Source organism: Trichomycterus rosablanca, chromosome 5 (assembly GCF_030014385.1).
Source record: "Trichomycterus rosablanca isolate fTriRos1 chromosome 5, fTriRos1.hap1, whole genome shotgun sequence".
NCBI lineage: Eukaryota > Metazoa > Chordata > Actinopteri > Siluriformes > Trichomycteridae > Trichomycterus > Trichomycterus rosablanca.
Window position 1 is genome coordinate 24,956,769 of NC_085992.1, and position 16,153 is coordinate 24,972,921.

At 40.4% G+C, this 16,153-nt stretch overlaps 1 protein-coding gene across 1 annotated transcript; it reads right to left on the reverse strand.

Moving 5' to 3' along the window:
* Positions 1-1,154: 1,154 nt before the first annotated feature.
* perp (p53 apoptosis effector related to pmp22) lies at positions 1,155-13,083 on the reverse strand. The gene is made up of 3 exons (XM_062995002.1): positions 12,802-13,083; positions 7,083-7,223; positions 1,155-2,261 (listed from the first exon to the last, which is right to left on the reverse strand). The coding sequence occupies exons 1-3, from the start codon at positions 13,004-13,006 to the stop codon at positions 2,050-2,052; spliced, it is 558 nt and encodes a 185-aa protein (XP_062851072.1). The 5' UTR covers positions 13,007-13,083; the 3' UTR covers positions 1,155-2,049.
* Positions 13,084-16,153: the final 3,070 nt, after the last annotated feature.

Consider the following 16,153-nt stretch of genomic DNA (forward strand, 5'->3'; position numbering starts at 1 on the left):
GAGAAACAGATGGACTACAGTCAGTAATTGTAGAACTACAAAGTGCTCCTATATGTGGAGCTGATAAAATGGACAGTGAGTGTAGAAACAAGAAGGTGGTTTTAATATTATGGCTGATCGGTGTATATCGGCTGAAGCACTAGGTTAATCAGAAGTCAAGTCATAAAACAAGTCATCAGACTTCTAAATGCTTAATGTGTACTGATTAGAGTTTAATGCATTTTCAAAACTTTAAACAAATCTAAAAACAAGGAAAAAGAAAGCACATTTTACACACCTGGGCAGCACAGTGGCAGTATTTGGTAGTGTCACACAACAACATGATTTTTGGGACAAATGCACAATCCACAAATTTAGTTTCATGTCTTTTACCAACCAAAACATGGAGAAAACCAACTGGCCACTCTAAATAACCCCTGGGTGAGTATACTATATTGCCAAAAATATTCACTCACCCATCCAAATCATTGAATTCAGGTGTTCCAATCACTTCCATGGCCACATGTGTATAAAACCAAGCACCTAGGAATGCAAACTGCTTCTACAAACATTTGTAAAAGAATGGGTCGCTCTCAGGAGCTCAGTGAATTCCAGCATGGTACCGTGATAGGATGCCACCTGTGCAACAAGTCCAGTAGTGAAATTTCCTCGCTACTAAATATTCCAGTCAACTATCAATGGTATTATAAGAATGTGGAAGCGATTGGGAACGACAGCTACTCATCCACCAAGTGACTGGCCTGCACAGAGTCCTGACCTCAACCCGATAGAACACCTTTGGGATAAATTAGAGCAGAGACTGCGAGCCAGGCCTTCTCGTCCAACATCAGTGTCTGACCTCACAAATGCGCTTCTGGAAGAATAGTCAAAAATTCCCATAAATACACTCCTAAACCTTGTGGAAAGCCTTCCCAGAATAGTTGGAGCTGTTATAGCTGCAGAGGGTGGGCCGACATCATATTAAACCCTATGGATTAAGAATGGGACGTCTATCAAGTTCATATGCCTGTGAAGGCAGACGAGCGAAAACTTTTGGCAATATAGTGTATGTTAAAGATGCACACCTGCAAGACTGCAGCCTGGTCTAGGGTATATTCCTGTCTTGTAACAGTTTTCAATTTCAATACATGACCCACATAAAAACACACAAAATGTTATTTTGGCCTTCCCTTTATTATGAATTGGCTTGCAAGTCACACTTAACCAAATTACTTAAAACATTAATTACAGTTAAAAACACCCCTTAAGTTATAGTTAGTATTGTAATTTACTTTTAAAAGAGAGGTATATAGAACATCAGATCAAGCACTAAACATTGTATTTTTGTACTAGAGCAGAAATTCTTTCCAAACTCAATATACAGGTATGCAAGTTAAAAATGTAAAAAAGCAAGAATAAAGAAAAAAAACATGTCAGCAATAAAAATATTAATTCATCCAGTTACACCAAACACAAAATCTATACAGCAGTAGGAAAACAGTATGAGCACTAGCAGAGTGGCATATTTTCCACAATCTCAGTACAGTAATGTGACATTGGTAGTATACACACAGAACATACATTAATTTGTGGTAAATGTGGGTATTGTAATGGTATTACATGCTGCATTAATAAACATTTTTTAATAAAAACGTGTCAAATACACTTGTGTCAGATTTAATGACAAAGTTATTTGTACTGCTCAGGTCGGCATCCCGGAATGATCTATCCCAATTTTTTTTCCAGTAGAGAATATAATATTGATTGATATGCAAAATGTCAATGAAAGGTCATTGATTTTCAGCTATAGACAGTGTTAAAAAATCTTAAGCAGGAATTGCAACAAAATGCATGCCTTGTTATATGTCTGTGTCAACAGAACACTCCTAAAAATGCATAATTCCAAATAACTCTAACAAGGTATGAAATACTGTACATAGAGCTCTGTACATGTTAGTAAACATCTAATCAAAGTTGTGCCAGTTGGTGCACTTAAAATCATTAGGTCAAATTATAACGTCCTAAAAATATTCTTCGCGAAGCAGTTTTAAATGTGTAGCAAGGTTCGTTTTAGGATGATTGGTAGATGTATTTAACCTTTTCCGTTCCACTGAGTTTGTCTTCATAGTTACGCAGACAGCAGAAGAGAATGCCACAGCCCAACATTATAATGGTGGCTCCCCAGCCAAAACCGTATGCCCAGGTATAGTCGTAGTGGCCTTCAAAAATTAATTCGTTGAATTTCACTGGGTAGATGATGAGAGCGATGATCTGGAAAATCGCTGAAATGGAAGTGTCACATGGTCAGGTTAACATATCAAAAATGAAATGGGACAAAATCTTATAATAGACTTAAAACGTACAGATTGCTTTTCTTAATTTGAAGTAAACAATACATTTAAAAACACCTCCTGAAGAACTGTAATAAATTACAATTGGTTCATAACTAGGCATTTAGTGACATAATGTTAAGATTCATCTGTCTAATGAGCTAGCCCATCACCACCAAGATCTTGAGCTCTTAAGTTCGAATCCCATGTTGTGTTATCATCCTGGTCAGGCACCCACGCAGGCATGATTGGCTTTGTCTAAGGGGGGAAATAGATCAAATGTATTGCCACTGTACATACAGTGCCTTGCAAAAGTATTCGGCCCCCTTGAACTTTTCAACCTTTTGCCACATTTCAGGCTTCAAACATAACGATATGAAATTGTAATTTTTTGTGAAGAATCAACAACAAGTGGGACACAATCGTGAAGTGGAACGAAATTTTTTGGATATTTTAAACTTTTTTTAGAAATAAAAATCTAAAAAGTGGGGCGTGCAATATTATTCGGCCCCTTTACTTTCAGTGCAGCAAACTCACTCCAGAAGTTCAGTGAGGATCTCTGAATGATCCAATGTTGACCTAAATGACTGATGGTGATAAATAGAATCCACCTGTGTGTAATCAAGTCTCCATATAAATGCACCTGCTCTGTGATAGTCTCAGAGTTCTGTTTAAAGCGCAGAGAGCATCATGAAGACCAAGGAACACACCAGGCAGGTCCGAGATACTGTTGTGGAGAAGTTTAAAGCTGGATTTGGATACAAAAAGATTTCCCAAGCTTTAAACATCTCAAGGAGCACTGTGCAAGCGATCATATTGAAATGGAAGGAGTATCAGACCACTGCAAATCTACCAAGACCCGGCCGTCCCTCTAAACTTTCAGCTCAAACAAGGAGAAGACTGATCAGAGATGCAGCCAAGAGGCCCATGATCACTCTGAATGAACTGCAGAGATCTACAGCTGAGGTGGGAGACTCTGTCCATAGGACAACAATCAGTCGTACACTGCACAAATCTGGCCTTTATGGAAGAGTGGCAAGAAGAAAGCCATTTCTCAAAGATATCTATAAAAAGTCACCTGGGAGACACACCAAACATGTGGAAGAAGGTGCTCTGGTCAGATGAAACCAAAATCGAACTTTTTGGCCACAACGCAAAACGTTATGTTTGGCGTAAAAGCAACACAGCTCATCACCCTGAACACACCATCCCCACTGTCAAACATGGTGGTGGCAGCATCATGGTTTGGGCCTGCTTTTCTTCAGCAGGGACAGGGAAGATGGTTAAAATTGATGGGAAGATGGATGGAGCCAAATACAGGACCATTCTGGAAGAAAACCTGTTGCAGTCTGCAAAAGACCTGAGACTGGGACGGAGATTTATCTTCCAACAAGACAATGATCCAAAACATAAAGCAAAATCTACAATGGAATGGTTCACAAATAAACGTATCCAGGTGTTAGAATGGCCAAGTCAAAGTCCAGACCTGAATCCCATCGAGAATCTGTGGAAAGAGCTGAAAACTGCTGTTCACAAACGCTCTCCATCCAACCTCACTGAGCTCGAGCTGTTTTGCAAGGAAGAATGGGCAAAAATTTCAGTCTCTCGATGTGCAAAACTGATAGAGACATACCCCAAGCGACTTGCAGCTGTAATCGCAGCAAAAGGTGGCGCTACAAAGTATTAACGCAAGGGGGCCGAATAATATTGCACGCCCCACTTTTCAGTTTTTTATTTCTAAAAAAAGTTTAAAATATCCAATAAATTTCGTTCCACTTCACGATTGTGTCCCACTTGTTGTTGATTCTTCACAAAAAATTACAATTTCATATCGTTATGTTTGAAGCCTGAAATGTGGCAAAAGGTTGAAAAGTTCAAGGGGGCCGAATACTTTTGCAAGGCACTGTATACACCCTACGCTGTCTAGCCAAGATGCCTGCACTAGTGACGAATAATCTGGAGCATCTAGCATGTCTCTCTAAATGCAGTGCAGCTCTCCATGAGATTCCACTATAGACAGGCAAAAATATTCAGCTGGTGACTGTGTGTGTCAGAGGGGGCACAGGATCGTTTCAGCCCTCCTTAGCCACAAGGAAAAATTGTTTGTTCGTTTATTAGGATTTTAAAGTCATGTTTTACACTTTGGTTACATTCATGACAGGAACGGTAGTTACTCATTACACAAGGTTTATCAGTTCACAAGGTTATATCGAACACAGTCTTGGACAATTTAGTGTCCTCAATTCACCTCACTTGCATGTCTTTGGGCTGTGGGAGGAAACCGGAGCACCCAGAGGAAACCCACGTGGACACAGAAAGAACATGCAAACTCCACACAGAAAGGACCCGGACCGCCCCACCTGTGGATCGAACCCAGGACCTTCTTGCTGTGAGGCGACAGTGCTACCCACTTAGCCCCTATGCCGCCCAGAAAAAGTGTTACTAGCAGCATGATTTCAATTAGGGGGAATTGGATACGGTTAGATTGAGAGCAAAAGGAGGTGGTCCACCTTCAGAGTGTTGTGCCACCTAAACACTAAGGGGTAAAAATACCAAGTACAGAGCACTGGTCTACAAACACAAAGCACACATGACAAAAACCAGACCACCTCCTGCAATGCGAGGTGGAATGAAACCAGCATACCTCAGAAAAACCCACACAGACATACCAAACTCCTTACAGATAGTAACCAGAGGCCCAGATAAAAGATTTAAAAACTCGTTTGCATTTCTCTAAATCTGAGTCAATTTGGGATACATCCCCATTTTATTGGTAACTTCTGGTTTGTTTGGGGGGGGGGGGGGGGTTGAGTAAAGGATAAAATACAAAATAGCTATACAAAAATGTTTGATTATTAAAAATGCAGTTGTGTTAAAATGTATACACAAAGGTCTCCAAAAACACTGCAATTAAAATGACAAATGTCCAAGTGTAGATTTGTGTACACTTGCTTTCTGCCTGCCCTTTACACAGCTAGCTATCTATATCCCAACCACATATCTTATAGATAAACCATTACTATACACAAAAACACATCAGGTTTTCTCAAATAAAACCATACAAGTGCACAAACTATCTTTTACAGTGACTGCATGTATGCTCCAACTTTTAGCTCCACCTAAATAGATTTTAAGATCACATTTTACTCACTGATCTTCAGTAATGAATCATGATCTAGATTGTTAGCCCTTCGTTCTCAACAAAAACACTTGGCAAGGCAGGATCACACCCTGCTTCAACTACACCCACTGCTAATATGTGTGGAAAAAAGTTTCTTCCAACTTTGTGGCAACAGGATCTTTCCTGTTCCAGCATGACTGCACCAATGCATAAACAGATTATAAAAAATGTGAAGCAGTGTGACAAATTCCTACAGACACACTCCAAAATCTTGTGGAAGACCTTCCTATTAGAGTGAGGGGTATTACAGGTGTTGTTGATCATGGGTTTCGAAAAGGAACTCCAACAAGCTTATGATTAGGTGCCACATCCTAGGAATAACGTATCTATCTTCTTAGGAAATTAAACGGTTAGCAAAATGTCAATCATATCAAGTCATTTGAATGAATCTGAAATTCCTTGGAAACAACTGACTCTTTAATTTCGTAACCCTAAGAGCCCTAACCTGTTTCTAATTGTTTATTTCCGGGCTTCTGGGCGGCACGTTGGCTCGGTGGGTAGCACTGTCGCCTCACACCAAGAAGATCCTGGGTTAGATCCCCAGGTGGGGCGATCTGGGTCCTTTCTGTGTGGAGTTTGCATGTTCTCCCCATGTCTGCGTGGGTTTCCTCCGGGAGCTCTGGTTTCCTCCCACAGTCCAAAGACATGCAAGTGAGGTGAATTAGAGATACAAAATTGTCCAGGACCGTGTTCGGTATGGCCTTGTGAACTGAAGAACCTTGTGTAATGGGTGACTGCCGTTCCTGTCATGAATGTAACCAAAGCTGCTTTTTTCAGAGCATAATTTACTGTGTATGAACTAACATCTTCATAACTGTCATTATATCATTGTATTACTTCAGGTCGCGGCTATATGTGGCAGCTCGGAGGCAAATTGGCGTTCACTTGGGGCTTGAAAATCGATTCAACGACTCGATCCAAGCGGCTCGCCAAGCACTCACCGATCACTCACAGACTCAAGAAAAATATCTATTAGACAGGACTGGTAGTTCCACCAGTATTGGTAAGGACTATGACAAGATCAGCCTGCCGCACCCTGATTAAGCATGTAGGTGCAATTTTCTAACACAAGCATGAGAAAGATTTTATGGGCAGAAAAGATTAGTCACCGAGGGTGGGCTCTTTCTGCTCTTCTTCAACAACATTCAGAGCAGCATATATGGTGGTTGAGACCTGATTACAAAAAGTGTGAAACTTACAAGTGAAACTACAAGAGAAACTGTGAGATTTGCTAAAAGGTACATGTGTTCAGGCTTTCTGTGTGTGTGTGTGTGTGTGTGTGTGTGTGTGAGTGTGTGAGTGTGTGAGTGTGTGAGTGAGAGAGAGAGAGAGAGAGAGAGAGAGAGAGAGAGAGAGAGAGAGAGAGCACTTAGCAACAAACCACTCCTAGTTCTCCAAGGCAACAGCAAAACAAAAGCTTAGGGTGGTGCTCAAAGCAGAGCAACTTCAGTAAATTATTTGGAAATTGCTCGAGGCTTGTCTTGTTTAGACTTGTGTTCACCAGTGCAACCACTTTCCTTTTGCCATGCACTGTTGTCATTCAGTGCGCTGTGGATTAACTGTGCTAACTTTAAGGTCACATAAACTCGTACCAGCAATAATAAGGAGTGCTCCGATGACTGGCAGTAGGGGTATGTTGAGGGTACAACACAGTGCCACACAAGAAATGATGAAGGCTATGATGAGGATGATGAGGCCGATGATCATTAGTGCAGCAACAGCTTGAGCCCATGCTAAAAGAGAAAAAAAACTGGATTAACAATTATCACAATAACACTCAGGTGTTTCTTTTTAATTATCCATTTACTATTTAATGTACAGGGGTTGGACAAAATAACTGAAACACCTGTCATTTTAGTGTGGGAGGTTTCATGGCTAAATTGGACCAGTCTGGTGGCCAATCTTCATTAATTGCACATTGCACCAGTAAGAGCAGAGTGTGAAGGTTCAATTAGCAGGGTAAGAGCACAGTTTTGCTCAAAATATTGCAATGCACACAACATTATGGGTGACATACCAGAGTTCAAAAGAGGACAAATTGTTGGTGCACGTCTTGCTGGCGCATCTGTGACCAAGACAGCAAGTCTTTGTGATGTATCAAGAGCCACGGTATCCAGGGTAATGTCAGCATACCACCAAGAAGGACAAACCACATCCAACAGGATTAACTGTGGACGCAAGAGGAAGCTGTCTGAAAGGGATGTTCGGGTGCTAACCCGGATCGTATCCAAAAAACATAAAACCACGGCTGCCCAAATCACGGCAGAATTAAATGTGCACCTCGACTCTCCTGTTTCCACCAGAACTGTCCGTCGGGAGCTCCACAGGGTCAATATACACGGCCGGGCTGCTATAGCCAAACCTTTGGTCACTCGTGCCAATGCCAAACATCGGTTTCAATGGTGCAAGGAGCGCAAATCTTGGGCTGTGGACAATGTGAAACATGTATTGTTCTCTGATGAGTCCACCTTTACTGTTTTCCCCACATCCGGGAGAGTTACGGTGTGGAGAAGCCCCAAAGAAGCGTACCACCCAGACTGTTGCATGCCCAGAGTGAAGCATGGGGGTGGATCAGTGATGGTTTGGGCTGCCATATCATGGCATTCCCTTGGCCCAATACTTGTGCTAGATGGGCGCGTCACTGCCAAGGACTACCGAACCATTCTGGAGGACCATGTGCATCCAATGGTGGTGCCGTGTATCAGGATGACAATGCACCAATACACACAGCAAGACTGGTGAAAGATTGGTTTGATGAACATGAAAGTGAAGTTGAACATCTCCCATGGCCTGCACAGTCACCAGATCTAAATATTATTGAGCCACTTTGGGGTGTTTTGGAGAAGCGAGTCAGGAAACGTTTTCCTCCACCAGCATCACGTAGTGACCTGGCCACTATCCTGCAAGAAGAATGGCTTAAAATCCCTCTGACCACTGTGCAGGACTTGTATATGTCATTTCCAAGACGAATTGACGCTGTATTGGCCGCAAAAGGAGGCCCTACACCATACTAATAAATTATTGTGGTCTAAAACCAGGTGTTTCAGTTATTTTGTCCAACCCCTGTACTCTGTATCTTTCTCCTACAGAAAATGTTGTGTCCTATTTTACAGTGTGAAATGTGTGCATGACAGAAAAAAATATGTCAGGTTGACTAGGAATGCTACAGATTAACTGGTTATTAACTGATACAAACATATCTATATACACAAACTCTGGTTATCAAGATTATTTTCAACAGCTGACAACTGATTTAAATTGATAGTGGAGCTACAGATCTCTCACACATGTGCTACAGAGTGCTGAAATATAATCAACCCACCCTCATTGAACATGTGGCAGGTTTTTTCTTATATGTATATTAGTGCACACTGCAGGTCTAACCCAAAAAGGAAAATTTTATAGAGCTATGTTATTTAAATAATGCAAGACAAAACTACTACACATTTAAAAGCAAAAGTGATTTTGTGTCAGTATGGAATCGGACTGCACGTGGGTCATCATTTGGATATTTTGCACCATGCCACAGTATAAATGGAAGAACTCTGCTTATGATATTTGATAAACAGTCTACCTTAAAGCTCTTTAAGCATTGATGTTATCATTGCAGCTTGGTTTGCTTCATTAATGTAGTTTATTTTCCATGAGACTGCTGTTACATTTTCAAAAAACAGCAACTTTTTGACAGTAAAAGTAAATGCTTTATTATTTATGGGCACTGATACAACTGTTAAGGTTATCTAGGGTTGTAATCATCTCATGTTAATACACAGTGTGTGCAGAGATCAATGTTTAAAGAGGTTTAGGTCTGGCAACCTTGTAGAAAAGTCCATAACATTCAGGACCCCTTGGTCTTCAAGTAGTTGTTTCAAGGCTTTGAGGTGTTTTAGATCATTATCCTGCTGGGGTATGAATTCTTCTCCCTAGCCAATTTACTGACTTAAAAAGCTTCTGATGAGTAGATTAAATTAAACTGTGACTTCTAAGCATGTGCTTAAATGAAAAAGATAAGACTCAAGGAAATCTGAACTTCTGAACAAATTAATTGGCATGGTTAATGTCATCATAATAAAATAACGATGTTATTAACACACACACCATGCACGAAAATGTATGCATTACAAATCAGCAACAAACAACCATGTACAACTTTGGTATTACAGCAGTGGCTAATAAAAATTGAAGTCTTCTGGATGTTCCAATATGTTTACATTTAGAGCACTAAGATATTTTTTCCAACGTTACCTACAATTGTACATAGAAGCAATTGAGCGGTAAGGGCCCTGCTCAGGGGGCCCAACAGTGATATCTATGGGTGTGATGAAGCTTGAGCCAGCAACTTTCCAATTAATAGTCAAATAACTAAATCTTTGAATAAAATATAATATAATTATATTTACTCAAAGAATATGGTTTAGCGTCTGCAGTCTGAACATGCATTGTATGACTCACAATGACTACACATGAGAAACAGACAAGAAACTGAGATGTCTGGACTGTGAATATCTGATCCACCCTTTAACACATCAACAGTGTTACCTCGGTGAAATTTTTTAAGAAATAAGAATAAGACTAATTTGAACAAGGACCTGAATTATCACTCTTACTGCATTAATAAAACTTAGACAAGCATTTAAGCATTAGACAGCTTGGTAACAACATGGGAACAAGCACTTGGCAGTGAGTGATATAAACCTGGCAAACTTGTTGGGTGTGTTCAGTGTACACCTTTCTCTCACCTACGCCCTGCAAAAAAAGGGTGGGTCACACAACGACAGTGAACAGCCGTAACCAACAGTAACATTTCCACTTTTGTTATACTGTCTCAAGATTTAATACTGGATCTTGAACATTTTTAACTGCTTAGTAATTAGGGTTTCGAGCACTCCCTAATTCGCCTGTGAGTGTTTGGTTGTGCCTCTAAACTATTCTCCCCTTAATCATAACCTGTTGGTAGGTAGAAGGTATATTCACTTCTCCCATTTAAGGTGTTCATTAAAATATGAAAAGGGCAATGGACGATAATTAAAAAACAAAAAACAAATAAGCCAAAATATATTTAAATATAGACATGAGGCATGCCTATTGTGTTACACCAGAGCTTAGTAGTAGTAAATAGAAACCTATTTGATTCTAAATGTCAGCTAGTTATACACTATATAGACCGTTTCAAATGAATATTCATGAGTCCAGGAAGTGACGTTGATGTTCCTAAGACGCTTCCGCTTGGTGGTAAACAGCGCTCAGAACAACAGCGATTGACCACAACTGCTTCAATTCTTTTGCGCTAGTTCAGTTGTGATTTATTGACAGTATGTCTAAATTAAAGTTAGGACCGTGTTGTTCGGTTGTCGGATGTTCCCTCAGGCCAGGTACAAACTTGCTTTCAGAAATTAAGGTGAACAGATTTCCAAAAGACAACGCACAGCGAAACGCTTGGATTGCTGCTGTAAATAGAGCCGGCTGGATCCCCACCATCAACTCTTATAATAAATGTAATATATATTATTTCATAATAAAATATTGTGAACAAATGTACTCACTTAAACGCTGTTCTCTTGGTGTCTTGTCCCTGACGTTTAGCTTAAGTGTATTAAAATATGCAGGCGCTTAATATTTGTATTAATAGAACAGAATAAACATAAACCTAACATAAACCTTAAAAAGTTTACATTTTCCTGAGAATACGATGTAAAAGCCATAACTTTATAGGACTATATTTTGGGGAAATGTCACTATATGGAATTATATTAACGGCTTAATTAGCTGTAATAATTAGCTTAGCTTAATTATTAAATGACACACAGACCTGTAAAGAAACATGGTTCTACTTTTGTAATACAAAAAGTAAACATTCTATTTATGAGTACATTGTGCTTACTGTAAAATATTTCATGTATTTCCAGTTAGGCTATAAAAAATCGTTTTAGCATTAGCTAATATGTTCTAATTCAGATGAGAAGTAATTCACTGTGGTTTGTCATATTTTTATCATATTATAATGGTTCTTAACTCAACAGACACAAAAGGGGAGATGACACAATAATGATTTTAATAATTAATTGTATGCGTCCAAACTGCGGTATGCTTTCACTGCCTCTGGTGTAAACACACTCCGTTTCAACAGGGTAGTGATACACGTCTGGGTATGTTACCTCAGGCAAACGTTTTAGGTCAGCGGAAAAACACTTCTTAAATTCTCCTCAAAAGGGTCTGGTAAAGATACTTGATGATCTATCATTCATTTCTGCTAATATCGCGTTTGTTCCGCGTTCGGGAGACTCGAAAAGTACGAGCTCGTCATGTTGACAGCTGGATGGATGTTTAAAAGTGGCGCTACCGGAAAGGCGAAAGGAACAGACATGCGCAGTAGCGTTGTTATTGTTTACCCTCATTGAAACGGTCTATATAATAAACTAATAAGTCTGTACTAATAACTTCAGGATGTACCACCAACAAGTTTAAATCATTTTCGGCTGATACTGGGTAATGAATAAACCACTGGCTGTTTGACTAAATTTAAGTCATCATTTGGATTATATTTTTGATTTAGTTAATACATTTTAAAGTTTTAAAGCAACATTGTGCCTACTGTACTCGCCTCTGCAATTACATACACAATATCTGAACATAGGCCAATTTTACTAACTTGCAGGCCACAGGTTAGGAACCACTGATATATTAGAATAAATGTACCAATTTCTTAGGTACTTCTTTTAAATGTAAGTAATAATTTTACACAAAATATTATCATAACCTTGTTTAGGGACATATGTTCCCAGAAACTGACAGAGACAAAATGGCGGCTGGTACCTGGAGGCAATGTTACACCTATCTACACACCCCTGTACAGAGACGTTCACCAGTTTAACAGGTTTTCTGTTTTTACTTTTATCCTTGTTGTCAAATAGATTAATTGCGCTTGTGGAATTCTTTATAATTATTAGCTATTTATTAAGACAAAATTAAAATACATCTTCACAGAAAAGTATAAACAGTGTTTTCTATCTATCAATTGAAAATGTATGTATATAGCATAATATAACATGCAAAAATGTATAACCAAACCTGCTAACACATTACCAACAAAAAACACACTATATAATAAAGTACAGTGGAAAGTAGCCGGCGATATGGTTCGCACCTGCGCCGTGAAGCGAATAAAGCAAGCCCAATAGTAGTGTTAGTCGCTCCATGACCGCAGTTCCAGCCTAATGTAATGTTATTGGCCTAAAGTTTACAATAGGATGAAATACCCAACTTACATGATACAAACGATATTATACACATGTATAACAACACATAACTTACAGGACTCCATAAGCGAAGAGCAGGTCCAGTTATTGTTGCGGCCTCGGCAGTCTTCCCACATACTGGCGTAGTGAGACTTGGCATTCTCGTCCTCTACCCATCCGGACTGTGCAGCGACGGCGATAATATCGAAAATGATCGCAAAGAGCAGAAGAAGTGGCAGGATCCACCTGCATCTGGGATACGCGATTCCACATTTAAACATTTCTGATGGTTTTAACGTGAATACTGAGCCGAATCTAAAGTTCTACTGTTTGTGCGCTGTTGAGTCGCGCAATAAACTCCTTCGAGCTCCACCCAGTGTAACCCGATCCAACCGGCAAATAGGCACGGCACATTCTAACACTTCCACAAAGGAGGAGCAACTTTTACTTTAGCCCCATTCTTTTTGTCTATACATGTACTGTACTGTACTTGTTTTGTGCGTTTGATTAGTTTATCGAGACTAAGCGTTGACGATGACTGATCTGCAATATAGTTGCAATATGCAGGTCCTTCTAAAAAAATTAGCATATTGTGATAAAGTTCATTATTTTCCATAATGTAATGATAAAAATTAAACTTTCATATATTTTAGATTCATTGCACACCAACTGAAATATTTCAGGTCTTTTATTGTTTTAATACTGATGATTTTGGCATACAGCTCATGAAAACCCAAAATTCCTATCTCAAAAAATTAGCATATCATGAAAAGGTTCTCTAAACGAGCTATTAACCTAATCATCTGAATCAACGAATTAACTCTAAACACCTGCAAAAGATTCCTGAGGCTTTTAAAAACTCCCAGCCTGGTTCATTACTCAAACCTGCAATCATGGGTAAGACTGCCGACCTGACTGCTGTCCAGAAGGCCATCATTGACACCCTCAAGCAAGAGGGTAAGACACAGAAAGAAATTTCTGAATGAATAGGCTGTTCCCAGAGTGCTGTATCAAAGCACCTCAGTGGGAAGTCTGTGGGAAGGAAAAAGTGTGGCAGAAAACGCTGCACAACGAGAAGAGGTGACCGGACCCTGAGGAAGATTGTGGAGAAGGGCCGATTCCAGACCTTGGGGGACCTGCGGAAGCAGTGGACTGAGTCTGGAGTAGAAACATCCAGAGCCACCATGCACAGGCGTGTGCAGGAAATGGGCTACAGGTGCCGCATTCCCCAGGTCAAGCCACTTTTGAACCAGAAACAGCGGCAGAAGCGCCTGACCTGGGCTACAGAGAAGCAGCACTGGACTGTTGCTCAGTGGTCCAAAGTACTGTTTTCGGATGAAAGCAAATTTTGCATGTCATTCGGAAATCAAGGTGCCAGAGTCTGGAGGAAGACTGGGGAGAAGGAAATGCCAAAATGCCTGAAGTCCAGTGTCAAGTACCCACAGTCAGTGATGGTCTGGGGTGCCATGTCAGCTGCTGGTGTTGGTCCACTGTGTTTTATCAAGGGCAGGGTCAATGCAGCTAGCTATCAGGAGATTTTGGAGCACTTCATGCTTCCATCTGCTGAAAAGCTTTATGGAGATGAAGATTTCATTTTTCAGCACGACCTGGCACCTGCTCACAGTGCCAAAACCACTGGTGAATGGTTTACTGACCATGGTATTACTGTGCTCAATTGGCCTGCCAACTCTCCTGACCTGAACCCCATAGAGAATCTGTGGGATATTGTGAAGAGAAAGTTGAGAGACACAAGACCCAACACTCTGGATGAGCTTAAGGCCGCTATCGAAGCATCCTGGGCCTCCATAACACCTCAGCAGTGCCACAGGCTGATTGCCTCCATGCCACGCCGCATTGAAGCAGTCATTTCTGCAAAAGGATTCCCGACCAAGTATTGAGTGCATAACTGAACATAATTATTTGAAGGTTGACTTTTTTTGTATTAAAAACACTTTTCTTTTATTGGTCGGATGAAATATGCTAATTTTTTGAGATAGGAATTTTGGGTTTTCATGAGCTGTATGCCAAAATCATCAGTATTAAAACAATAAAAGACCTGAAATATTTCAGTTGGTGTGCAATGAATCTAAAATATATGAAAGTTTAATTTTTATCATTACATTATGGAAAATAATGAACTTTATCACAATATGCTAATTTTTTGAGAAGGACCTGTATATACACTGATCAGCGTAACATCCTTGTTTCTACACTCACTGTCCATTTTATCAGCTCCACTTACTATATAGAAGCACTTTGTAGTACTACAATTACTGACTGTAGTCCATCTGTTTCTCTGCATACTTTGTTAGCTCCCTTTCATGCTGTTCTGCAGACGCTTTTATCCAAAGTGACTTACACAATGAGCAGAACATGATGAGCAATTGAGGGTTAAGGGTCTTGCTCAGGGACCCAACAGTGGCAACTTGGTGGTGGCGGGGCTAGTCCAGTTCCTTAACCACTGAGCTATCACTGGACCACAACAGAGTAGGTATTATTTGGGTGATGGATCAATCTCAGCACTGCACTGACACTGACATGGTAATGGTGTGTTAGTGTGTGTTGTGCTGGTATGAGTGGATCAGACACAGCAGCGCTGATGGAGTTTTTTAACACCTCACTGTCACTGCTGGACTGAGAATAGTCCACCAAACAAAAATATCCAGCCAAGAGCGGCCAGTGGGCAGCGTCCTATGACCACTGATGAGGGTCTAGAAGATGACCAACCCAAACAGCAGCAATAGATGTGCGATCGTCTCTGACTTTATATCTACAAGGTGGACCAACTAGGTAGGAGTGTCTAACAGAGTGGACAGTGAGTGGACACAGTATTTAAGAACTCCAGCAGTGCTGCTGTGTCTGATCCAATCATACCAGCACAACACACACTAACACACCACCACCATGTCAGTGTCACTGCAGTGCTGAGAATCATCCACCACCTAAATAATACCTACTCTGTGGTGGTCCTGTGGGGGTCCTGACCATTGAAGAACAGGGTGAAAGCAGGCAAAAAAAATATGTAGAGAAATAGATGGACATCAGTCAGTAATTGTAGAACTGCAGAGTAGTTCTATATGGTAAGTGGAGCTGATAAAATGGACAGTGAGTGTAGAAACAAGGAGGTGGTTTCAATGTTATGGATGATCAGTGTATATAATATTGTTTTAAAATGTAACATTTGCCATTTGAGCTAAAAACATATAAAAAGGAAAGAAAAGTGCACGTCTTTGGACTGTGGGAGGAAACCGGAGCTCCTGGAGGAAACCCACACAGACAGGGGTAGAACATGCAAACTCAACACAGAAAGAACCCGGATGTGCCTCACCTGGGGATCGAACCCAGGATGTTCTTACTGTGCTACCCATAGAGCCACCTGCTGCCCCAGCAGGTGATAAGTGGGCGTGTTAGTGTGTGTTGTGCTGGTA